At 46.4% G+C, this 26,091-nt stretch overlaps 2 protein-coding genes across 2 annotated transcripts; both read right to left on the bottom strand.

The window, feature by feature from the left end:
* Positions 1–153: 153 nt before the first annotated feature.
* Positions 154–21,582, bottom strand: IQCA1L (IQ motif containing with AAA domain 1 like). The gene is made up of 19 exons (XM_036760546.1): positions 21,572–21,582; positions 19,578–19,905; positions 18,112–18,231; positions 17,322–17,507; positions 16,565–16,636; positions 13,336–13,541; positions 12,508–12,592; positions 11,864–11,986; positions 11,436–11,511; positions 10,706–10,812; positions 6,732–6,827; positions 6,577–6,623; positions 5,460–5,542; positions 5,173–5,280; positions 3,939–4,138; positions 3,459–3,545; positions 2,488–2,665; positions 1,364–1,602; positions 154–264 (listed from the first exon to the last, which is right to left on the bottom strand). The coding sequence occupies exons 1-19, from the start codon at positions 21,580–21,582 to the stop codon at positions 154–156; spliced, it is 2,463 nt and encodes an 820-aa protein (XP_036616441.1).
* A 728-nt stretch (positions 21,583–22,310) lies between these two features.
* LOC118850927 (histone H2B type 2-E1) lies at positions 22,311–25,655 on the bottom strand. The gene is made up of 2 exons (XM_036760545.1): positions 25,509–25,655; positions 22,311–22,547 (listed from the first exon to the last, which is right to left on the bottom strand). Exons 1-2 carry the CDS (start codon positions 25,653–25,655, stop codon positions 22,311–22,313), a joined length of 384 nt encoding a protein of 127 aa, XP_036616440.1.
* Positions 25,656–26,091: the final 436 nt, after the last annotated feature.

Genomic DNA, 26,091 nt, shown 5'->3' with positions numbered 1-26,091 from the left:
TGGGACGTAGAGATGGACATCCACACCAACTTCCATCATCCCTACAGCTGTTGGGGTATTTATACCTCTATCATCTGGCCCATCCACCCTAAGGATGGTTCCCCTCACACCCCAGTCCTCAGCATCCCTCCCATTCTGGCCCTGCTTTGTGCTTCATAATTTCTTCTTCTTTTTCTCTTTTGCCAATCTTGCTGCTTCCTCCTCTGCTCGATCCTCAGCAGCTTTCACATTCCTCTTCCCCAGAGGAGTCTTAAAGTACCAATCCTGAAGGGAGGGGATAAGACAGCACAGGAAAGTATGGAGTGGAAAGAAGCAGAAAGAGGGATCCCCATAAGAGGGATCCTTTGACTTGGTTCCCTACCTCACCTACACCTCTCAGCCACCAAATTTCCTCAGCAGCAACTCCTCTTCCTCCTCCTCCTCCTTTCTTTCTAACCCCTTCCTCCTCCTAGAAGGTAGGGGTTGATTACATTCTGTGCATTTCCTATAAAATCTTATTGTTGTCCTGTTGTGTCCCTCACACCTGCTCCCACATGCCTTCCATAGACTAGGAGCCACCTCCTTCACCCCTCCCATGCTCTCAGGATCATCCCTTGGGTATAGTCAATGAATCAAGGGCTCTATTGGGGGGTGGAGTTGAAGCTATTGGTAGTTAAGCAGTGACTCAAGGAGACAGCAGAGAAAAGGGTCTGGTGCTTCGAGAAAAAGAGAAAGAGACAGAGAGACAGACGGAGAGAGAAAGAGAGACAGAGAGAGACAGAGAGGGGGGGGGGGGGGGAGAGAGTACTGAGGCCAATATGCATGTGATCCATCTTACTAAGGGCTGTAAATATGATGAGTCCCCACTCTCATGAAGGAATAGTGAGTGGACCTATCCCTCATCTTTCTCACACATTCTTAGTTAACATGTAGTCTTTTTGGGACTTCTTCCCTTCCAAAGGGATAGTGTGGTGTAGTGGATAGAGAACTGGTCAGGAAGACTTGGGTTCAAGGCTATTTGTAGTACTCTGGGAGAATCACTTAACCTCTTAGGACTCAGGGCAATTTTCTAACACTCAAAATTGCAAGGAATTGGTAAAGTGTTTTCTCATCTGGTAATTCCCAATATCAATGAAATCAAAGGTCCAATATTTGCCCCTCTCCTTTCTCTCTAAAGCCTGCTTTTCATTTATTTTCACCTGTATAAACCTATGGTAGGTGCTGAAGCCACAGAACCATGAAATAACCCTTCCTCTGAGGCAGGCTCCTCTTTTTAGAAATGACCCTGGGCCTCTTTCCCAAGGAATTTTGCAAGCCCTCTCCCTTACTTCCTCATACTACCCCCTTACCCTGTCTTCAACATTCTCACACACGTTTCTGGTACCTTCAGTGACACCTCCTCCTCCTCATATACTGGGTCCATCTTGGCCAGAAATTCCAGAAACTCATAGGGTGTGAGAGGCCGCTTGATCAGCTGGATCTTCCGCCTCTCAGTCATCACGGAATGGACAGCTAAAGTTATGTCCCCAGGGGTGTAGCCATCTGAGACCTTGGTCAGTCCACTGATATCCACGTGGCTCAGTAAAGACTTCCCATACTGCCCAATCAAATGCTTCCAGAGGACTGTAAGGGGGAAGAGGAACCAAGAAGAACATGGTAGGGCACGGGGACGGGGTGAGGGCAGATGGCGTGGCGTGCAGAGCCGTGGGAGGCACAGGACACATCATTACTGTTCTGATCTCTGCCGCTGCTAAGCATCTGTACCATGCCTCGCCATTATTTCATGAGCTCTTCACAACAGTCTGGTGATGTACATTGTTTAGGGCAGCTATTGTTATCCCACTTGACAGATGAAGAGACTTGCCCAAAGTCACCTGGCAAGTTAATGTAGGTTAACTGCCTCTCAGGTCCCTGACTTTTCTGAAATTCGGTAGAAACTTTAAAATGGGGAGAAAAACGTTTATCTCACAGTTGTGAGGAAAGTGAGCACCGTAGAGACGGGCATTGTTGTTATTATTAGCAGTCCCATTTTATAGACAGGGAAACTTTCACGTTTTGGGGAGATTATGTGACTCGCCCAAACCGCCTAGGGCTCCCAGTCCCATATACTTCCCATGAGGCAGCTGCATGTGGAGTCAGGGGTTAGAATCCAGCCTCAGACTCTGGTTATCGCTTATCTTCTCTCAGTCTCAGTTTCCTCACCAGAAAATTGGTATAATAATAGCACCTACTTCTCAGGGCTGATGTGAGCATAAAACGAGATAATGTGTGTAGAGCGCCTAAGTGCCGCATAAATACTACTTGCAGCGGCTGGTGCCCCTGCTGCTGCTGCTACTACACTACTACTACTACTGCTGTTCCCGCTACTTCTTGATCAGAGTATGGAGGGGCAACCTGGATCCCACTAGGAACATAGAATAAGAGACCTAGGAGTTAGGAAAGGAACAAAGAGGAGTTCGGGGAGGGTTCTCGGGCCATGCTCTTCCCCCCGGTCCACCAGCTCCTCACCGTATCGAGTGGCATAATCCGGCTGGGGCACCATCAGGATCCTCTCGTACGTTTTGCACAGCCCCTTGATGTCGGCGATCTGCGGCTGGTCCGACGTTCCAATCAGCATCACTCGGTCACCGGGACGAAGCAGGCGCACGGCTTTTGCCAGGTCCTTCTTTACTCGTTTGGGGTCCATCTGCTCCGAGAAAAGAGGCGGAGGGGACAGGGGAAAGGGACATTGCCGGCATGAAGGTCACCAGGTAACGACAAAAGAATCCTGTATCTGAAGTTATTTTAATTATCTATCTCTTTTTAGCCTCATCTTTATAGTGGTGTAGACCCGGAGCAGGAGGCCTGGGGTTGTGTCAAAGCACCAAAGCTTACCAGCGATGGAACGTGGGGCCAATCACTTAACCTCTCTGAGGCCCAGGCTCAGATCACTAGAACTACTCACCTCATAAAGCTGTTGGACAAGGAGAGCCCTTTGTAATGCATTCTGTATTTTTTTTTTGTCCTAATGCTCTATTTCATCAGTGTAAGGAACTTCCTGTGTGGAAACTCTCTCCACTGATGTAGATAGGCAACTGTCTGCAACTCAAAATCTTAGCCAGCTGCTAGGGACCCTGAGAGGTTGAATAACTTGCCTATGGTTAGCATCCATTCATCCATCCATCCATCCATCCATCCATCCATCCATTCATCCATCCATCCATCCACCCATCCCATCATAGCTGGTATATGTCAGAGTGAGACTTGAACCAGGTTCTTCTAAATCCAAGGATGGCTTGGATTGACCCATGCCCCCTCTCCAAAGTGCTATATAAATGTGAAATGTTGCTCTCCTTATTTTAGAGGTGAGCAAATTCTAACATGACTTCCCAAATTCGTATACTGATTGAGTGGTAAAACTGGGCTCAGAACCCCAATGTTCGGATTCTTAGTGCTGTGCTCTCCCTACTAAGCCGTTCACTCCCCCACAGCTCCCTTACCTCCCTTTCCTCTTTTGGGACCTTCTTATAAAATGTCTTTTCAGCATTCCCAATCCAGATCACAGAAGGCTGTAGGAGTCGAGCCACCTAGCCGGGTGAGGGAGCAGGGGTCAGGGGTCAGGCCCTGAGCTAGGACCCTGCTCTCCCTTTAAATGAGCAATCTGTCGCAGTGGACCTCTGACCAAGGCTACCTTGAGACCAAAAAGAAAAGCCAGTAAAATTTTATCTTCAGTGCACCCTAGTCTTGCCTTCTTCCCTCTAGCAACAAGTGGAGATACTGGAATAGGGAGAGAGTTCTTCCTGGCCCCTGAAATCACCAGAGGGTGGATTCCCTTTTCTGCCTCTATATAAAATCAAGGTTGTCTGGAATCAAAGTTCCATAGAAGAACAAAAGCCTCTCCTTTACCAGCAGGCTGGGTGAAGAATGGGGGAATGCGGGGAGGGTAGAAGAAGAGGAGAGTGAGGCTTAGGATTCCAAACCTTGAAGACCATGTGTATCATCATCTGCAGCCCTGCCTTGCCCGGATATTTTCCTTCCAGGTTTTCCGGGGACAGGTCAAACAGGTTAGCCCCAGTCTCAGTACAAACCGCATTGACTAACATCTTCTTTCCCGTACCAGCAGGGCCAGCGAGGAGAATGGATCGGACATGGGGAGCCATGGTATGTATGTCAGCAGATCCTAGAAGAATAGGAAGAAGGGGCCAGGGGGAAAGGAGTGGACCAGCAGAGGTGGGAGAACATGTAGGGTATGGATCGGGGAGGAATTGTGAGGAGGGAAAGGTCAAGCAAGGGTCCTGGGGTTGAGGGAAAAAAGGGTGTGGACTCAGGTCTGATTATAACCTCCTACTAACTAGCCAGGTAAATGCCAATATTCTAGGTTCCATTAGGTGGAACATCTTGGGGCAACAGCTGGCAAATCATGGCCAACTGTGTTCAAAGAGGCTTGTGATACCATGTTAAGTGACATGGTGGCTGAGGCTGTAGAGATAGGCACGTAAGGTTATGCCTGGCTGTTCTCTCCCACCTCTCACTACCCTTGTTCCTACTCCTTAAAGAATCAATTAAAGATTTGGTACATCCCATCAGAAAGGTGGTCAATCCCTGTGCTGAACACTAGGAAGAAAAGGAATGGGATTGAACAGAATTGAACCTTGTAGGAGGTGGTAGCTTCCTATGAAATATAACTAAGGGGTGGGAGAAGGAAATTCAAGCTCCCCCACCCCACAAAGATGACTGGAAGCAAAGGGTCTCAGAGGCAGTTCAATTTTGCCGTGAACTTCGGGGGGTCCTAGAGAGGTCGACAGACAATGACGAGCCCATGGATGTCCCCCCAAAACCAAAGCCCTGCACAGGACAGGCCACCCCTCCCCCGTAGTCCTTGCCGCTATAATAATAGCTAGCATTTATATAAAATGCTTTACAACTCTTATCTCACTTAATACTCACAACGATCTCGTGAATTAGGGGCTATTATTATGACACCCATTTTACAGACGAGGAAACTGAGGTGGAGAGAGGTTAGGTGACTTGTTCAGGGTCACAGAGCCAGTAAGTGTCAGAGGCAGGATTTCCCCTCAATTCCTCCCTCCAAGTCCAGCCCTCTGCCCACTTCCAGACACCCTCCGCCGAGGCAAGAAACCTCACTGACAGCGATCTCCAAACCCCAGACCCTCCTCTCCAACATGTCTCTCCCCTCCCCAGGTCCCCTCTCACCAAGCCGCAGGACCCCATACAGAATTACATTCTGCCTCAAGTCGAATAGGGATGGCATTGGCTCCCTGTTTCCCAGTTTCAAAGCAGACCCAAGATATAAGTAGTCACCTGAGGAAAGAGAGTTACTGGGGACAGTCATTCGGGAGGGTGGGGGGTGGGGAGAAGAACTGTATCCTCATCACCTGAGGAGGGACAGGTCATTGCTTGAGGGAAGTTTAATAGTAGTAGTGATAACAGTAATAGCTCTCCCCTTTCAGTGGATTTAGGGTTCACGGGGTGGGTCTCACCAATGTAATCAGACAGTCTCACATATTCGCTCTTCTTGATCAAGCCCTCTTCCACGAGTTCTTCATACAGAGAGGCCACGGTTCTGGGGGTGGAGGTAGAGGTCAGGGTGAACCGATGGGTGTCTGGGAATACCCCAGGGAACACAGAGAGAGGCTGATTGGCATTGGAAGAAAAGAAGGGCACTCGGGGAGTGGTAAACCAAGGAGGGGAGATGGGATCAGGAAGGGGTGAGTTAAGGATAGGGAAGGAAGGGACGGGATGTGAAAGAATCGGAGAGATTGTATGTAGGTGGAGGGAGGAGAGAATTGTACGGGACTTTCTACTTGTCTACACTGCTCCCTGGCTATAGAGTCAATATTTCTATTAGGCAGAGGAAGAACTAGTTCTTGTGTTCTGGGATGGGGAGGGTGAGCAAAGGAAATGGTGGATGGGGAAGCACCAAGCACCATTTCCAAGGTCCCCTCTTAAGGGGACGTTAAGTGATTTTCCCAGGGTCTTGTTGTAGTTCAGCTGTTTTCAGTCGTGTCTGACTCTTCATGAGTCAGGGTTTTCTTGGCAAAGATACTGGAGTGATTTGCCATTTCCTTCTCCAGCTCGGTTTACAGATGAGGAAACTGAGGCAAACAGGGTTAAGTGACTTGCCATAGGACACCCAGCTTAGGAAGTGTCTGAGGCCAGATTTGAACTCAGGAAGATTCCGCCCTGACTCCAGGCCCGGCACCTAGCTTTCCAGGGTTATGAAGCCCATATGTGTCAGAGGTAGGCCTTGGACCCCAGCATTTCTGATGCTAACCCAGGCCCCCTATCTGCTAGGACGCTGCCTCGCATCAATAACACCATGCCTTTCATTTTCATAGTGTTCTATCTCTTTTCAAATGGCTTTTCCAAGTACTTTCTCACTTGATTCTTGTAATACCTCTCTAAGATAAGCAAGGCAGGTCAGATATCATGATTCCCACTGGAGGGATGAGGAAACTGAGAGCCAATGAGTTCATGTGGTTGGTTCAGGTTCACACTGCAATGAAGCTAAGATTAAAATCCTGATGCTCGAATGACCGGTTTGGGACTTTCCCGGTGATTCCTATGTTGCCATTGGGGCGCTGCAGGGTCTGGTACCTGTTCGGGGTCAGATCTTTGTCCTTCTTCTTGCCTTTCTTCCCTTTCTTGTAGTGGGAAGCAAACACAGAGGTTATTGTTCTTTCACGACCTTTCTGCCTCTCCACCTGAGCCTCGACCCCGTCATTCCTACTCTGCCTTCCCTCGATCCTCACCTTGGAGGCTTTGGACTTCGCTTTGACTGGTCTTGTTTCTTCCCTATCTACGGCCAGGCGGAGGCTCTGCAGCTCCTGGCGCATCAGCTTGTCCACCTGGAGCACACAGAGGTTGACCAGAGGGTGGCCATCAGTGGGGGGGTGGGAGAGGAATTGAAAGAGTGATAGAGAGAGAAAAGAAACAAGGGAAAGGGTTTCAGAGACAGTGAAGAAGTCAGAGAGAAGAGGACTGGCCCAAAGAAAGCAATATGAGCACAGGAGAGATAATGGTGGAGAAAGGGAAACCCAGCTGTGCAGGGAGTAGACAAAGTCAGTGCCTCTCACTCTTCTTTGGTTCACTCCCTGATCCTGAAACTTCCCCTCCCTCCCCTCCAACTCCAAACAGGCCCCTTTCCTGTGTCTTATTCTCATGGGGACTTACTCTCTTCTGGTCCTAAATAAATCCTAGAGAGTAGGTTTTGACAGTTTAGGATCACAGAATTTGCAATTGGAAAAGACCTCAAACATTGTCTAGTTCAACCCTCTTGTTTTCCAGATGAGGAAAACTAAGGTTGGAAGAGGATCAAGGACCCATCCAAGGAGCAGAAATGGGATCTGAAACCCAGGTCATCTGATTCCAAATCCAACAATCTGCTCTCCCTAGAATACTTTTAGGGTCTTGCCCTTCCCAGGGACTCTTCGACTTCTTCTTTTGTTGTTCAGTCATTTCAGTCATGTCCATCTCTTTGTGACCCCATTTGGGGTTTTCTTGGCAGAGATACTGGAGTGGTTGGCCATTTCCTTCTCCAGATCATTTTTACAGATGAGGAAACTGAGGGAAATAGAGTCAAGTGATTTGCCTAGTATCTGAGGCAGATTTGAGGTCTGAGGTCTTCCAGCTCCAGGTCCTCTTCAATCTACTGCGCTCCTAGCTGCCCACATCCCCAAAGAACTCTTACAGACCAAAATGCCCTTAAGACCCAACATAATGATTTTTTTTTAATGGTGAAAATTTAGGCCCTAGGAAATGTGGTTGGAGAGAAATTCTGGAAGCTTAGGAAGATACCTAGAACCCTCAAAAATCATGCTGCTTGCTACATTTATTCAGAGAACTATGCTTAGAGACAGGGAGGGAGAGGCTGAGGTAGAGTTGAAGAAAGAGAGACAGAGCCACGTATAGCAAAATGGTAAGGGAGGCCAGAAATGAATAGGGCAGACACTAGACCAGAAAAATTGCCAAATAAATATTCATTTGGCTGGTTGACTGTGAGCAATGGGAAGGAAGATGGATGGATTCTTTGGAAAAGGTGATAAATATAAGACCCTCCCTACCTGCCCCAGCTAGGATCAAAATATCCTTCCAGCCATAGTCCTCCAATCAGAAGCAATCACTTCTTTTGGTGAACCTTTGAATCAAGTCCTTTCTGGTTACTAAAATCTGTCTTCTGCAAAAAGTTTGAAGACGTTTTTAGGGAAAACAACCACCCCCACCAGCTCCATCTCAAGAGCAGGCTCACTTCTGTGTTCCAGTTACCAGTTCCAGTCACATTTTGACCCATCTGACTTCCTGTATTCTGGATCCTTGGCCTCCTTGTCCTCTGAGATCTGGTTGTTCCTCCTAATCTTGTCTGACCTCCTGTTAGGCCTCTTTGCTTGCTTCTGGCCAGAGATAACTACATATTCCTTTACCTCGGCCTTGACTTAGTGGCTTCCAGACCTTTGGATTGCTTTGTATTTGGGAGATGAAAGGAGTTTTACAGATGATCTAGTCCGATCTCCTTACTGACAGATAAAGAAACTGAGGCTAAGAGAAGTAGAAGTGACTTGCCTGTGGTCACAGCATAGCTACTCTCTGCTTCAAACCACAGATAGCTACAGAATGTCTCCCGATTCCCTCCCCATCACCAGGAATTCCCGGCTCAGACTGTGGTCTGACTTTCTTTGCCTTTCTTTGTATCCTCAGCACTTAGCTCAGTGCCTGTGCTTAATAAATGATTGCTGATTTGGACTATGCCCAAAGAGCTATAAAACCGTGCATACCATTTGATCCAGCAATACCACTGCTAGGTCTGTAACCCAAGGAGATTTTTTTTAATTTTTTTTTCTTTTTTCCAAGGAGACTTTTTGAAAAGGGGAAAAGCATCTATTTGTACAAAATATTTTTAGCAGCTTTTTTTGTGGTAGCTAAGAATTGGAAATTGCGGGGTGGGGGGACGCCCATCAATTGGGGACTGGCTAAACAAGTTGTGGTATATGATTGTAATGGGATATTATTATGCTATAAGAAATGACAAACAGGTTGATTTCAGAAAAACCTGGAAAGACTTACATGAACTGATGCAAAGTGAAGTGAGAAGAACCAGAAGAACATTGTATACAGTAACAGCAATATTATACGATGAAGAGTTGTGAATGACTTGGCTATTCTCAGCAATACAATGATCCAAGACAATCCCAAAGGACTCATGATGAAGCATGCTATCTGCCTCCAGAGAAAGAACTGAGATTGTCAGAATACAGACTGAAGCATAGTACAGGGTGTTCCTAAAGTCTGGCCACATAGGCAAAAATGCATATTTTCAAGAAATGAAATGAATGAAATTTTTATTTAATTTGAATATTAACAAATAACATCTTCAATATGATTTCCATCATTTGTGATGCAAAGGTTGATATGCTTTGCGAGATTCACATGAACTCGATGCAATAACTCCACATTACCGTCAATTGTCTATGTGTCCAGACTTCAGGAACATCCTGTATTTTTCACGTTTTTCTTGTTTTTCTTCCACAGTGACCCATATGGAAATGTTTTATATGATTGCACATGTTTAACCTAGACAGCTTATCATCTCAGGGAAGGGGCAGAGAAGGGTAGAATTAGGAACTCAAAAACTTTTAAAAAATGAAATTTAAAGTTTTAAAGTTTTGCATATAATTGGGAGGAAAATAAAATATTATTTTAAAAAATAAATGTTGTCTGACTCACTTTGAACTTTGAACCTCCCAGTGAAATCTGAACCATAATTTCTATATTACTGCCTCTGATAGGATTGATGACCTAGATCCCGGGTTCACTCTTTCCAAAGGCTGGACTCCCGACACACCAACCCTGTCCTGTGAGACACCTGTGTCCTGATGTGACACAAGACCTAAGAATAAAGTGCTCACAAGCAGAGGTGAACAAAAGTCAGAAGTCCCACTCCTAAGGCGAGTACGTAGTTTCTCCAGTCCCTAGGAATGTGGACAATTTAGATTACTTTGTGAGTTTGTTTCCCCAGATAGTTATGTAGGCATCTAGTCTAGGTCTCAATCTGACCCCTTCTCCACGTCTTTTATATCTGGGCTGAGCCCTTGTTAATGCTTCCTGATGGCTGGGGGGCTGGGGCTGAGGCTCAAGAACAAGAGGAGGACAACAGATGAATAAATAGAAGATGGAGTAGGAAATGGAAACAGAAGCATGGGGGTAGAGCTGGAGGATATAGATATGAGGAGATGGTGCTGGGTACAAAGGGAGGGGATTAGGATGATGAAATGTGAGATTGAGGGGCTGGGGAGAGGCAGAGCAGAACCAGAGGTGGAGACAGAGATGCAGAGGGAGTGGGCATTGTGGATGAAGAAAACAAGAAATGACAGAGAAATAGAGGTGGGAATGGGGGATACAGGGTGAAAATGAAGATGAGGATGGAGGTAGGGTTATGGAAGGATGAAGGGCGGCAGGAAAAGGACAGAGAAAGGAATGGAGACAAAGACAAGGAGCATAGGGATTAGGGAACAGGAAAAGAGTAAGAAGAGGAATGTGATGGTGAATGTTGAGGCCTGGGAGGGATGGAGTTGGAGTCTGGAGATGGAGAGGTGGGAACATTAGGGAAAGGAGATAGATGAAGGCAGACAGAGAAGGAGATACAGGGACAGATAATCTATGGGGAAAAGATGCAGGAATTTGCAGAGGGTGATAGAAATGGGCAAGAAGTCTGTTGGCCAGACCCTCCAACCTGGATGCGGATCTCTGCTTCCACCTCCTTCCTCTTCTGCTCCCGAATCATCTCAGCGTCGAAACTCTGGTCTGGGTGCATGGGCACTTCCTGAGCCTCCCACATAACTGAGCACAGACCATAGACCACAGATGGATGAGTAGATGCTCAAACCCCTGTCACACACACACACACACACACACACACACACACACACACACACACACACACACACACACTCCCCATCCCAGCCAGAATTTCACCACCACCACTGGCCAAGGCTGCTGTTATGCTAGGCTTGGGCAGCTAAAGGAACTGAAGACAGAGTCAGAGGCCTGAATCCCAATACCAATTAGGTGGTTTGGACCCCTGATTCTACCCCCAGCCCCCACCCATAGCCTTATCTTTTCGGTCAAGCAGGACTACACCAGAGTCTCCCAGCTCTTCACGTCCCAATATAGTCATAGGACCATAGAGCTGGAAGGAAGCTCAGAGGTCATCCAACTCCCCCATTTTACAGATGGAGAAGCTGAGACTCAGGGAGATGATAAACTTGCCCAAGGTCACCAAGGTAATAAGTAGGTCTGTGACCTTAGGGCCAGTACACTTTCCATTGTACCTCATTGACTTCCTTTGTCGTCTCCCCCCTGACCCAGACCTCCCATAGGACCCAGAATCTCCAGCAGACTAGGAGATCCTCAGAACTCCCAGAAAATCCTGGACACTCCAGCCAAGCCCTGCCTCCCCTTACTCTGGTACTCCTCATGCCCTTCATTAATAATTGGCACAAATTTGGATGGTGCCATTTTCAGCATAGTTTCTTCCTCCTAGAAGAGAAATTCTTTTATTTTAGTACCTTCCGTCTTCCATCTTCCCTTAGTCTCTGCCCAGCTCAGTCTCCTTGATCTTGTGTCCCTCCCATTTGCTTCTCTTTCTTTTTTGGGAGGGAGGGGTAGGGGGGAGGTGAAGCAATCAGGGTTATGTGACTTGCCCAGGGTCACACATCCAGTGAGTATCTCAGGCCAGTTTTGAACTCAGGTTCTCCTGATTCTATTCACTGTGCCACCTAGCTGCCCCCGTTTGCTTCTCTTTCTAACCCAGACCTCTCACCACCTGCTCCTCAAGCCTTCCCTGCCCTTCCTTCCCCTCCCCACCATAATTCTTTGGATGGAGTCTCACCCCCTTCCTAGGCTTTTCATTCTTCCCTTTCTTCTCCTTTTTCTTTTTTTCCTTTTCCTTTGGTTTTTCTTTCCCCTTCTTTTTGGGAGTATCTTCTTCCATTAAGTCCATTTCTGTTTTCACCTAAGACCCAAGGATCTCTTAGACCTCAGATTCCCTGGAAGGGTGGAAACTCTGGCCCTGATACTGGGATAAGTCCCAGACTCTGAGTTCTGATCAATGGGATTTGCAAGGGGTCCTGGGGAGACTGTGGGCTCTGTAAACATCCTTGGCTACAGTTCTAAAGGAAACATCCTGAGAAGTGGAGTAGACATCAGAGAGAAGTCATGCTTCTGTGAGAGCTTTTTGTGTTTTCCTGGGCCCATGGATTTTGAAACCAGAACCGTCTTTCCAGTGTTCTCTGCTCTCTTAGGACACAATATCTTCTTTTTTCCTGTAACTGATTTTTCTCGACCCATTCCTTCTCTTTGACTATATCTGATCCCTTTTCCATAGCCACACATCCTTTGGCCATATCTGATCTCTCCATTCCAACCTCCACGCTAGTGCCAGCACCTCAGCTTTACTGATTCTTAGGAAAGATTTTTTTTATTCCCAGCTCTCTCCTATCTCCAAGGACTACCTTTGCCCCACCCTATAGGTACCTGTTGCGGGGTCTTGTCTGAAAAGATTACTTGAGAGCCACCTATCTCTTCATCTGGAAATTCAGGGAACTGGCCAGTGAGGTCACTAATTGGACAGAAGATCAATGGATAGATGGATAAGTAAGTGAAAAGAAGAATGATCAGGGAGGAAAGAGAGAGAAAAGAGAAAGACACAGAGAGAAAGAGGAGAAAGACAGAGAGGGAGAGAGAGGAGAGAAAGAGAGAGAGGAGAAAGAGGGAGAGAGACAGAGAGAGAAAGAGAGGAAAAAGAGAAAGAAGAGAAAGAGAGAGAGTAGAGAGAGGAGAAGGAGTGAGAGAGAGAGGAGAAAGAGAGAGAGAGAAGACAAAGGGAGAGGAGAAAGAGAGAGAGGAGAAAGACAGAGAGAGAAGAGAAAGACAGAGAGGAGAAAGGGAGAAAAGAGAAAGAGAAGAGAGGGACAGAGAGGAGACAGAGACAGAGGGAATATAGATGAGCCAGGGGGACAGATTACACGAGAATCACAGGCATTACTAATCCACTTTGCCCACATTCCTGGGTGTTCCCCCTCCACTTTGAAGAATCAGTTTTGGAGGTAGAGCCTGAAGATTTGTATGTTGGGTAGGATCACATGCCCTAGAGAATAGAGCCTATGGAGGGTCAGGGTTTAGAGAGAAGGTAGGGTCAGGATCAGGGTTCGAAAAGTTGTGGCCCAAATGGGTCTGGAGAATGAGTCACAGTAGGTGAAAACACTGAGGGCAGAATGAAGAAGAGGGTATGAGGGCTAGTGAGAATACAGGGCTTTAAGGGCCATGGGATGGGGAATGTGGGACTAAGAACCAGATACTGACTGGCACTCAATGAACCACTGCCGAATCTGTTCCTTCATCTCCTCCTGTATATCGGGCCCTTCTTTGTCCTTCAGATGTTTCTGAAGTTCAACCATTGCCTCCTTGTACTCCAGCTCTTTCTCTTTCTGGCGCTGTCTGCGCAGTTCCTCCCCGTTTTGGGCCCGTTTCACAGTTGCCAAGTAGTCAGCTTCTTTGGAAGAAGGTATCTGGGGGAACAGGGTTAGGAAAGGGGGGCTCTGGGGAGTGTTTCCCTAAGCTAACCCTTACTGAGGGTCCAGGGACAAGGAGATTCAGAATCAGGTCTGAGATGTACATATTCACACAGAGCATGTAGATACATACCCACCCTAGACTTAAACTTATCATATCCATGCCACACCCACCCACCACAATCTTCACCTTCAAACTCACAGTCTCCAACACATCATGTACTACATACATGCATCATATACACACACCCTAGCTGATATAGACCCCATAGCATACATGTGCACCTTAAACCACCTCAAATACTACTTTCCCACCCCCCCTCCATCCCCCATTCACCGTACACACTACACAGACATGGAGCGGCAGGCATGCTGGCATCAGGAGAAATTGCATTTGGAGCCGAAATTCATCTCTGTAAATTACTCTGATAATGAGTTTGTGAGATGCATCTGGGCCAGCCCCCCACCTCCCCCTCTTCTTGCACACCACTCCCCTGTGGGCCTCTAGGCCCCCCCCAGCCTCCCCACCCCATGTCGGCAGCCCAACTCGCAGCCACTTTCCCGCCTCATTGGCTCCCAAATGTATTTTAAATATCACTGTGCGCAGAGACAATTACTGAAAACGCTGAGCTCACACTGCTGATGGGCCTGCGTGGTCAGGCTCATTCCTCACCTACCACCACTGTGCTGCCACCCTGGCCCCCCCACTGGGGCCCCTCAATTCCCCATGTTCCTAATCTCTCCTTCCTTGCCCTCCTTGTCCCTAATGTCCTGCTTGTCCTGTCTCTCCATGGCCTCCTCAATCCTACTATTCTCCCACAATGGACGCCAATCTTCAAACAGTCCTACCCCGCCCAACACACATGAAGAAGGGCTCTCATCCTTACTATAACAGCCCAAGCCCTATCTTCCCAAGCAGCCCCACCCAATAAAAGACATTATTTCCAGTCCCATCCTTCGGTCCCTGGGCCCCTCTTGGTAGCCACATCTAGGCAGGAGATCCCTGAGGCTGTGGATGATTTTCAAAGGAAGCCTCCATCCCCTCCGAGGTGCAGACTTGATTGTTTTCCGAGAGGCTGAGGAAGTCAGCTAGAGAGCCTGCAGGGCAGCTGCTCCAGCTCTTGTTGTTCTGTGTCCCAAGCTCTGAAGCCCAGCCCATGTCCCATGCCCACAGCCTGAGGTTCAGGGTTCCAGCCCACATCCCACATCTGATTCCATTAGATTGTGGGCATCTCCCGGGCAGGAATTATCTTTTGCCTTTCTTTGCATATCCTGTGCTTAGCACAGTACCTGGCACACAACAGACACTTTAAAAATGCTTATTGACTGACCAAGATCTTACCCCAAGATTTAGTTCCAGCCCCTTTCCCAACTCCATCCCTCCCCACATCCAATGGGCCATTACTAGGGATATAGGAAGATTAGAAGAAGAGCAGTAGCTTTTGGTCTTCCATCAGCTTTCTTTTCCCTTGCTTTAGAATCATAAAATTTATAGCTAGGAGAGGCCTTAGACATTATCTGGTGCAGTCCCTACACATTACAGATGAAGAAACTGAGGCTGAGATAGGTTAAAGAACTTGTCCGTAATAACATCGATAATGGTATCGATAATGGTCCAAACCCAGGTTTTCTTGCTTAAAATCCTGTGCTCTTCTCACTAAAACTGTGCTCTGGACAGCATCTCATATCTTTCCCTTTCTTCTTCCTCTATTGTTCTCCACCTTTCCCTTTCCCTTCATCTCCATCTTTCTCCCAGAGCTCAAAGCCATCGGGTGGGTGAGGGGCTCTGATTAGAGTTGGAAGAAAATGATCAGATTTGGATAAAGGGTAGAGGGAAAGGCAGGGAGAAGTTTTCTTTCTTCTTTACCTTCCAAACCTCACTCAGTCTGTGGTCTAGGTCTTAGCCCACTTTTCATTTGATATTCTAAGTCTCAGCTCATGTTCTAGACATCAGTCTAGATAAGCAGAACCAAAAAAAACCAAAACAAAACCCCATCATATACAGAAATGACAGAATTGTTTTAAGAACAATTTTGAACAACCAAGTCATTCTGACTACTATAAATACCCAGATCAATCTCAAAGATCCTATGAAGGAAAATGGTGCTTGAATCCAGAAAGGAATATTGCTGTGGTGTAGAAAATGATGAACTGGCTGATTTGGAAAAACATGGAAAGACTTGGACCTATGAAGGAAGATGCCATCCACCCTCAGAGAAACAGACAACAGGAGGAAATAAGCATAGAATGGTCTTACATATATGGGTATAAGTGTAAATGTGTATGGTTATAGATATCTATGTATATGTATATATATCCCGGATTAATTGTAGTCTTCTTTAGGGTGGAGGGAGAGAGAGGGAAAAATAAAGTAAAAAATGCACAGCAGAAAACAAAAGAAAACCAACAAGGAAGCAAAGAAAAACTGGGCAGCTTTGAAAACAATGTGTAGTATTTATTATATAGATTTTCTTGAAAAGGAAATTTATTGCTTCATATTGAATCCTCTCTTGTGGTCTGCTGTGTACATAGCAATGTTTTTTTTTTCCTTTTCCCATTTTATATTAAAGTGTAAAATAAAAAAAAATTACAAAAAGGTAAAAAAAAAAAACCATCAACCCATGTCCCCAACCCCCAGAGAACCTCACCATATAATCCTTGGGTTCCTAATTCCCAACAGTATGTAGACATTCCCTCCTATGGGAAAGAGGGGCAGCTAGATGGTACAGCAGAGTCAGGCCTGGAGTCGGGAAGACTCATCTTCATGAGTTCAAATTTGGCTTCAGACACTAAGCTGTGTGACCCTGAGCAAGTCACTTAACTCTATTTGCCTCAGTTTCTTCATCCATAAAATGAGCTGAAGAAGGAACTGGCAAACTACTCCAGTAACTTTGCCAAAAAAAAACCCCAAAACCTAAATGGGACCACGAAGAATTGGACACAACTGGACAGCAGCAAAAAAAATCAGAACAGAAATTATTTCCTGGGGATGGGGAGCAAGTGCAGGGGGCAAGGCTCACCATGCCAATGAATTCCATTTCTAACAGCCTCTCCTGTCGAGTGCGCTTCCGCTGAAGGTAACCTCTCCAAAGCTGGGGTTGGAGGGAGAAAAAGGAAATCAGTAATCTCCCACGCCTGCCCCCTGGCAGAGGTGGAGGTATGGGAAGGCGTTATCAGCTCTCTTAGGAAACTGGAAGAAAGATCAAAGGGGGGTAGTTTCCATAGTCATTCTTTTTCAACAGAAGTTGGAGTGTTGGGGGCAACATCTAGAGACAGTAAGTCCCTATAGTAGGCACAGATGTGTAGTAGGTGCCAGGGATGACACTCTACAGCTCATTCTGTTTATTCTGCCTACATGAAATGTTTTCTCCACTCTACTCTCCCACCTAAGACTTACCTCCGCTTCAGAACCCAGCTCAAGTCCCTTCCCTTCAAAGAATTTTTTTCCTGACTGCTACTAGACCTCACCAAACTCTGACCTCCTAAATAAGTTCAGGCCTTGTCTCCCACAATTTTGCCTTTGCTGCTCTTCTCACTGCCTTGTTCTTTCTGGTCCTTGGATGCTGCCATCATCTCCCTCACTAGGCAGTGAGTTCCTAAAGAGTTTATGTTGAAGCAGCACCCTGAGGACAACTTCAAGGCAGTGAGTGATCGGAGTGAAGATGGATGAATTCAGAGTCTAGGTGCTATCCACTCCCACTATGCACAATCCATACCTTCATCCCTCTGTCCCTCCACTTTCCCTGGATGGGTAGGGGGAAGTGCCTCTGGTAGTACCTTTTGGATGATAAGAGCTGCCCGATCTTTATTGGACTCAAACCACTTGTTTTCCCGCACCCTTCCTTCAAATTCCTCATCCTTTCGAATCTCTCGCATAAACTTGGCCCGCAGCCGGCCCTGCCTGGCTCGCTCAGCACGTTGGATCAACATAATTGCATCCGACTGGCGTAAAATTACACCATCCTGTGGGGTGGAGGTAGGGTCTGGAATATGACTTATGCCAACGGCTCATTGGGGCTTTGGTGTCTCCAACTGTCTTTGCTCCACCTAGGGGTATGAAGTCCAGGGTACATAGCACTGTGTAACGGACTCATGTGTTATAAATGATGATAACACAGGTTCAAAGGATTTAGAATTGGGAGGAACTTTAGAGGCCATCCCTAGTAGATGCTCCTTACTCTAGAGATGAGAAAAAAATATGGTCCCAAAGTGAGGCATGATTTGCCCCTCATATAGCTGGTCACAGAGCTAGTAAGTAGTAGAACAAGATTCAAATCTAGGTTGTCTGATTCTAAATTCAATTTAGAGTTAGGTGGAAGCAGGGTGGGAGGGCAGAGTATGTATATGAGTTTCAGCTCTTTAAAAAATATATCCCATTTGGTGGAATCTGATTTTCCCTGATTGGTTGCCTTCCCTGGATCACTACTCTAAGACTGTGGTCTCCCAAAAAATATGGTCCAGGGCTGTATAAAAGTTAAGGCTAGAAATATCCCAAGGTGGGTCGAGATCTTGGAAAAGGGGAGGGATCATTGGGGAATCAGTGGCACGAGGGGTTTCTTTTTCTCACAGCCTTGGCGTCCTTTCGCCCAATTTTCTCCAGGATCTCTGCCATCATTTCCTCCCGGTCCTGGAGCACTTTCCTCTGTTCCAACATGAAGTATTTGGGAATTGGGACTTCTAGGTCAGCCTTTGGAAAAAGTATGGAAAGCAGGGTGTCAGGACCGTCTACTATCTCATCATCATCACCACCACCCCACCCCCCTTCAGTGGCTGCCCCTTGGTCCTCAGTCCTGCAATCCTAGGTGGGTTGATGGTGATATTGGGGTCAGAGACCTCACCAGAAGCCACCATGTCCTTTCTCATCCCTCCAGGCAGGAACACTCATATGAATCTGATTTGCAGAAGACTATTAACTTAGGCCTCCAGGGTAAGAACATAGATTGGAGGTAGGGATGGGCAGGTAAGGACAGGATTGGATGACTCCTACATAATCTCCGAGTGCCTTGGGTGGGAGATAGGAGCAGTTGGAAGGTCTTCAGGGCCACAAGGGAATTCTAACTAGGCATTAGAGGCCTATACATGGAGACCATGAACTTGCCCCTAGTCTAAAATAGAAGATCTGTCGTGATATCTGTATAACTTTCAACCACTTTCTGCCCTTTCCCCCCATAAAGGTGCTGAAAAGCCAAGTCTACCCAGCACTACCCTATTTTTTGGTTAATTTCAGTGGGAAAAGTCCTTCCCTAGGTCTAGCCTCCATTTCTTGGGCAAACCTAAACACCATTCATGGGGTTTCTTACTCCCTTATCGAGGCAGTATGACCCTGTATAAGCTGTATGACCCTGGGCAAGTCACTTAACCCTGTTTGTCTCAGTTTTCTCATCTGTAAAATGACCTGGAGAAGAAAATGGTAAATGACTCCAGTATTTTTACCAAGAAAATCCCAAATGGGGTTACAAAGAATCAGACATGACTGAGGAATGAACAACAACACCCCTTCATTGATCCGTAGGATGGAAACCAAAAAGGAATTTAAAAGGTCATCTAAACCAATTCCCTCATTTTACTGATGAGAAAACCAAGCTTTAGAGATGTTAAGTAACTGGTCCAAGGTCAAATAAAAGTGTCAAAAGATATGAATCCAAGTCTATGGCTTTTTCCTCTACACCATACTACTGGCATTTAGAAAAAAAGTTCAACCACTTCCTGCCCCACTCTACCCATCCCTTCCCTTTCTCTGTATTCTGCAACTCTGGGCAAGAGGTAAGGGGTAGGAGAGAGAGAAGCTCTGAATCTTCTATAGAGCCATCAGAATTCTTTTAGAGCTCCGCATAAGAGCTTCAGTGTCTCCCCCACTAACTAACCCCTTTGCTCAAAAGTCACTGTCCTGTCCCACCTTCTGCCCAACTCTGATATCAGGGAAGTAAAGTCACATCTTTTGATGTCCCTAAACCTCCTCTCTCCATCCATACTCATGTCATTTCAGTCAGAGAAGTGGTCTCTGAAATCTACTCCCCACCCTCCAACCCGCACCGGTGTGAGTTTTAGGTCCTGAAGCACATGGTCCAGGCAGTGGTACTCAGATAGATCGACTTGCACCAGCTCCTCCTTGAGTTCCAGGATCCGACCGGCCACCCCGTCCAACAGGCGGCGGACCAGTTGCCGCTTCTGGGGTTGCACCATCTGGTCATAGATGACGTCTAGCTGCCGCATCATCCCCAGGTAGTGCAGAAAGAGTGATGAGAGCCTATAGATGAAGGAGCCTCGCTCTCGGTCAGGCACTGGGTCTGGCGGGAACTGCTCCTGGAATAACAACTCTTGTAGTGTCTGATGCGTGGAAACCCAGAGCTGCTGGTATGTCCTGGTGGTGGAGGTGAGGGAGGACAGCAAGTAGTAGATTAATGTGGGGGGGCAGAAAAAGCAAAGGGCACTGGATTTAGAGTCAGAGAAATTTGAACAGGAATCTCAGCTCGAACATTTATTACCTGTGTGACCTTGGTTAAGTCACTTCTTTCCACCTGTTTCATCTTTAAAATAACAGGGTTAGACTAGAATGAACACTAAGGTTCTTCCAGATTTAACCCTATCATCTGAGATTCTGTAATCTTATGTTTGCCAACATGGGGATAATATTGATGGATGAATCTAGAGAATGATAGTAGGGGTCAGAGGACCAGTTGAGTGATATTAGAGGGCCAGTATAGGGTTTGGCCTGAGTCCCTAGAGCAGGAGTTCTTAACTTTGGGTCCATGGATCCCCAAGGAGTCCATGGATGGATTTCAGGGCATTCATGAACTTGGATGGGAGAAAAAAAATTGCATCTTAATTTCAAAATAATTGGTTTCCTTTGTTATCTCATGTATTTTATACACTTAAAAACATTATTCTGAGAAGGTCTCCATGAGTTTCACTAGACTGCCAAAGGAGTCCATAACACAAAAAAGGGTAAGAACCCCTACCCTATGGAGAACTGAGAGAACAGAAGGTCAATAAAAGGATCAAGGACTCTTTGTGGGGAGAGTGTCCTTGTGGAAGTCAGGAGATCAATTAGCTCCTCTGGGGACATATCTGGGATGCAGTCCCGAGGTGCTAGAAGGTTATATGGTGGCATACAGTGGAAGCAGAGGTTGAAGGCAAAGATAGAGGAATAAGTGTGTGCAGGCAGTCTCTCTTCAACTACCTCTATACCCAAAGAGAATCCCTACTAGGTGGAGTGGTGGATAGAGTACCCCACCTGAAGTCAGGAAGACTCCAATCTGCCCTCGTTTCCTAACTCTGGGCAAGTCACTTAACCCTGTTTGCCTCAGTTCCCTCATCTATAAAATGAGCTGGAGAAAGAAATGGTAAATCACTCTAGAAACTTGGCCAAAAAAAAAAAATCCCAAATGGGGTTACAAAGAGTCAGACACGCTGAAAGGACTGAACCACAACTATAATATACCTAACAAGGGCTTGAAGACTTCCCTTAAGCAGGAACTCAGTACTTCCCAAGACAAGTCTATTCCGTTTTTTTCAACTGATCTATTTGTTAGGAAGTTTTTAACACCAAGTTTAAATTGGCTCTTTTCCAACGTCCACCCATTGCTTCTGCTTCTGCCCCTTGAGGTGGAGCAAGTCAGATCCCTCTTCACTTAAGACTACTATTCACATACTTAAAAACAGCAATCAGATTGCTGTTGTGCCTCCACCCCCATCCCCACCCTCCCCGTTCACCCAACCCTCTCTGCCTTCTCTTCTTTAGGCTAATTCCTTAGGTTCTATCAATTCCATCTGCCTTTAGAATTGATTAGCATTTCTAGGTGGGGGAAAAAGGATGACAGATTGGAGCTGTAGAAGGTGCCCTGTGAGGGATGGAGGGAAACTATGGTGCAAAAAAAGTCTCCTAGCTTCTACCCAGATGCTCCAAATAGGATACAGTCTGAGTCTTGACCATAGCATGACCAGCAAATGGGAAGGATCTTTGGTCTTTTTTTTTTAGGGGTAAGGGTCAGCATTTGGGGCTTTCTTCCCACTCCCAACTCACTCACCCCTCAGACATGTTGCCCTCTCTTCTACAGGTGTTCTTTGTTTGGTGATTGTGGTTTCCATAGAAACCCCAGAGGTTCCACCTGCCCCACCCTGATACCTCACCCTGCAAGGCACACAGTAGGTAATAATAAATGCTTAATGATAAGAAGATGGAGGATTTATATATTATAGGTAATTTGGCATAGACAGATTCAGAAGTACAGAATACATTGGATTTCACCTACTATTTGTTGAGGGGATAACTAAGAAAGATTTTAGCTTCAGGGTCTTGAGAATAAGGGTTCAAGCCAGCTCTTGGGAGAGTTAAGTCCAGGCAAGCCGTGAGATACAGGGTACAGACAGAATCATAGCTTGTGTAGCCTTAGAGATGTCCACCTCTCACAAAACATAAGGAACTGAGGCTTAGGAAAGGTGAGCAGCAGCATAGGTAGTGGTAGAGTGACTAGTAGTCTCTCCTGACCTAATTCAGTGATCTTTCTGTGACTCCATGAGAGGGCTATAAATGTCCAATGGTTTTTACAAATACATGATAGATTTGCTATTCTTTCTAATGAGGATCATAAAAATGTAAATACTACCCTTTCTCACTCGTTCACCAACCAACTAAGGCAGACAGTGGGGATCCTCCCATTCTTTATTAATGCTCCTGACATCATAATGAGTGAGGAATGAACTTTTTATCCCCAAAATCAGTCCCTTTTCATCCCCTTAAACCAATCCACAAGGTAGTGTTCAAGCTCACTTAGAGCTGGTATACTTGGTGACAGCCTTGGTGCCCTCAGACACAGCGTGTTTGGCCAGTTCCCCAGGTAGCAGCAAACGTACAGCTGTCTGGACCTCCCGAGAAGTCAGGGTGGTCCGGCCTGAGTACTGGGCCAGCCGGGCTGCCTCCCCTGCCAGGCGCTCAAACACATCGATCACCAGTGAGTTCATGATGCTCATGGCCCTGGAAGAGATGCCGATGTCTGGGTGCACCTGGGAAGGATGTAAAGAAAAGTGATATTAGCCAGGTTATACACATCCCCAATCTGCGGGAAGCTGGAAAGATAGCTAAACTACTTTCCTAAGGCTCCACCTACTAACCTCTTTCTGGAGGCAAAAGACACAGAACACAGAAGCCTGGTCATGTCTTAGTGTTGTTTCGAAATCTCCAAATCACTTCTCATTTTAGAGGCAGCCTAATGTGATGCAAAGAACATGGGATTGACAGCCGAGACACTTTGGTTCATTCTATAAACACGGGCAAGCCATTTCACCTTGAGAGAGCTTAGGTTGTCTCCTCCATAAAATGAAGAAGTGGAATTAAGATGATCACCAAAGGTTCTAACACTATTTGTTTATCGCATTCACCCTTTAAGGCATACAGGACAGTTATCCTTACCCCGAGACATAGTTTCCTCACCTATACATTAGAGATGGACCGCTTGCCCAAGGTCTCATAACACATGTATGTGTGTCTACATACATGCACATCCATCCATCTATACACATTTATTTACTTGCAGGGTAGGAACTAGAGACCCAGGTCTCCCATACCCTAAACCATGATTCTAAGGATGGAGGGAGAGTTAAGTCTCATTATAAAGGTTGATTTCATCTAATTCCCTCCTATAGTTACAAACCCATCCATTTGACTTCTTTTCTCAATGGTGGTAGAGATGGAGATGGGGAACAGCTGCTCATCGGGCTCTAGAAAGATACTATTTCATGTTCAGAGAAAGGAATTATGTCCTTCCTTGACTTTCTGCAGACTAAATTGGACAACATCTACACAGAAAACTAAATACAAATATATACAAAGTAATTTCAGTGGGAAGGGAACATCAGCAGCAGCTGCCCACAGGACAAGAGGTGTCAAACACACCAGCCCATGCAGCATTGCAACCCACGACTATTTCATTGCTACCAGAACCAGACTAAAATGTCTTTGGGAAATATTTAACAAAATCAATAAAAGTACATTAGAACATAGAAATTGGTCGTATGCGGGTTTTCTAAGTCAACATGGATCCTTAAGTAAAGTCTAGCGGCCCCCACTTTCTCTTGGAGACCACTGATGTAGGAGACAGTAATTCAGCTGAGCTGTGAAGGAAGACGATGCTAAGGTGAAAGGGAATGCATTCCTGGCACAGGGAATGGCCTGTGCAAAGCCAGGGATGGGACATTGAATGGCATTCATAGAGAAGAGCAAAGCAGGCCAATTGCAGTGGAATGCATGAAAGCAATGTGCAAGAAACCTAGAAAAATAGGCTGGAGTCAAACTGTGAAGGATTTTCAAAGTCAAATGACCTGAAGGGCACAGCCCCACAGGCCCTCTTCACCCCAGGGAGGATATTTCTAAGCCATATTCTCTTGTCAGTACAGGAAGCTGCCTTGTTAACCTAATAATGAAGTGGCACACTCAGTACCAGTTTGGACCTCTCCCAACCAGCGTCCACTTCAGTTGGGGCCTTCTGGAAACACTGGCTCCTGCCTACTTTTGAGGGGTAGAAATTATAGGCAGGTTGGGGATTTGGGGGAAGGGGTCATTTTAGTCACTCCTGGTAGCGGGATGAGAACCGAGGATAGGAGAAAAAGAAAAGATCACACATTTGTATTCTCCTACTGAGGACAGAGTCCCTACCTAAATTTGGGGAGGAGGAGAAAGTAATATAAAGTCACAGTCTTCAAGGAGATTACAGTGGTGGAAATTCAGGGCTTGAACAAGAAAGAAGAGCAGGCAGCATAGGCTAAGTGCTAAATGAATGATCTAGGCACTGATGACCACAGTAGCTCAGAGAGGAGAGAAATCTCTTAGCTCCAGCTAAGGCTCCCTAGGTAAGTTACTGAACCAGTTTGGCTATGGCTAATCCCTTCTATCACTCAAGACTTCAGCCTTCCTGTGTCCTGGTGGAATGAAGAACAGTGGTGAGGACATGGAGTTAGGAGTTAATAAGGCAGCTAAAAGAGAGATGAACTTGCAGCTGAATCCCAGCTCCTGCACTCACTAGCACCGTCGGCCAGATTTACAAGCCTTTAGCACCGTTTCATGATTTCTCTCTCCAGATACACCATGGATCCCAGAACACAGCAACTCTGTCTCCAAGTTAGTTATGATTGGACTAAATGACTTGGAAGACTCTTTCAATTGAAGTCAATCAGCAAGAATTTATTTACACTCTTACTATGTGTCAAGCACTGTTCTAAGGCTAGGGATATAGATACAAATAATGAAACAATCCCTAATCTCCAAGAATTTATGTTCTATCAGGGAAAACAACATGTAAGCATATACAGAATAAACACAAGATAGTTTAGGGAAGGCAATGGGAAGGGAAGGGAAAGGACACTGGCAATTGAGAGTGTGTATGTATGAGGGGGAGGGTTTAGGAGGGGCAGGGAAATAGGGTTTCCTGTAGAAGGTGGTACTTGATTTACAGCTTGAAGGAAAGAGGATTCTCTGAGGCAGAGGGAAGAAGGCAGTGCCTAGCAGGGAGAAGGGACAGCTGGTGCAAAGGGATGGAGATCCATGATGGAGTACCATGTAGAAAGATCAGACACAGCCAGTTCGGCTGGGGTACAGGGAGAGAAGTGGTGTAGAATGAGGCTGGACAGATTACAGCCAGGTGGTGAAGGACTTTAAAAGCCAAACAGGCGTCTCTAGTTTATCCTACAGGCAACAGAGAACCAGTCTGCTCTCCGTTGGGCCGCTGCTCCAACTGCTAGGCCCTCATACTCATTGAACTCGGTTATACAGGGCAAGAGGTGGCAGGTGTCACTCAGTCTAACCTCTTTATTAAATGGAAAACTAGATGAAGGATGCAAAGGTGGGCCATCAGGCTTTCCCTCCATTCTTCTCTCCTTCTAAGTCTGCCATAGGGCCTTGTAATAAGCTTTCCTTCATGACTGCCTCTCCAGCCCAATTCCATAACTTCTCCCTGCTCCTACAATTCTCACCTGTTTCAACACCTTGTAGATATATACTGAGTAGGTCTCCTTGCGGTGGCCTCTCCGCTTGGGCTTTTTTCCCCCTGGGCCTCTGCCCTGGGCCTGGTGACTCCCAGACAGTGCTGGCTGCTTTTGCTGTCCAGCCTCAACACTCATTTTTGAGGCAGCTTTTCCCCGGCCTCTCTGGGGAAGCCACTTATGTAAGAACAACTCACCTGACCAAGGTGCGTAGGAGAGGGAGAGCACCTGGGAGGGGCAGGCGATTGGGGGAGGAGCATATCTCAACTCCATCCTGAGGACACCCAGGCACGATGCTCAGGAAGGGCTGATGAGAAATACTGCCTTTGGACCAAACTTCTGGGCAAAGCCACAATCAGGGGCAGGTACCACACACAGGGTGCAAAGGAGGGACTCATGAGATTGACTCTTATAAATGCATACAATTTTAATGCCATAAGATTCCACTATCCATGGTATATGGAAAGATAGCTTGGTATCATGGTGGAAATGCTGGGCTTAGAATCACAAGAGACATGAGTTTGAATCCCATAGGCATCACTTAAGGTCCAATAGTGTAATCTCTAATTTTTTC

The sequence above is a fragment of the Trichosurus vulpecula genome, chromosome 5 (genome assembly GCF_011100635.1).
Source record: "Trichosurus vulpecula isolate mTriVul1 chromosome 5, mTriVul1.pri, whole genome shotgun sequence".
NCBI classification, from domain to species: domain Eukaryota; kingdom Metazoa; phylum Chordata; class Mammalia; order Diprotodontia; family Phalangeridae; genus Trichosurus; species Trichosurus vulpecula.
This window is presented reverse-complemented; position numbering and strand designations above follow the sequence as displayed.

Coding starts and splice junctions, on each gene's coding strand:
- IQCA1L (XM_036760546.1), bottom strand. Junction 11,512..11,863: donor ATGAAAAGCCTAGGAAGGGG/GTGAGACTCCAT, acceptor TTTCTCTTCTAG/GAGGAAGAAACTATGCTGAA. Junction 6,828..10,705: donor AAGCAGAGATCCGCATCCAG/GTTGGAGGGTCT, acceptor TGTGTGCTCCAG/GTGGACAAGCTGATGCGCCA.
- LOC118850927 (XM_036760545.1), bottom strand. CDS start 25,655: ATGAGTGTTGAGGCTGGACAGCAAAAGCAGCCAGCACTGTCTGGGAGT. Junction 22,548..25,508: donor TCTACAAGGTGTTGAAACAG/GTGAGAATTGTA, acceptor CATCCTTCCCAG/GTGCACCCAGACATCGGCAT.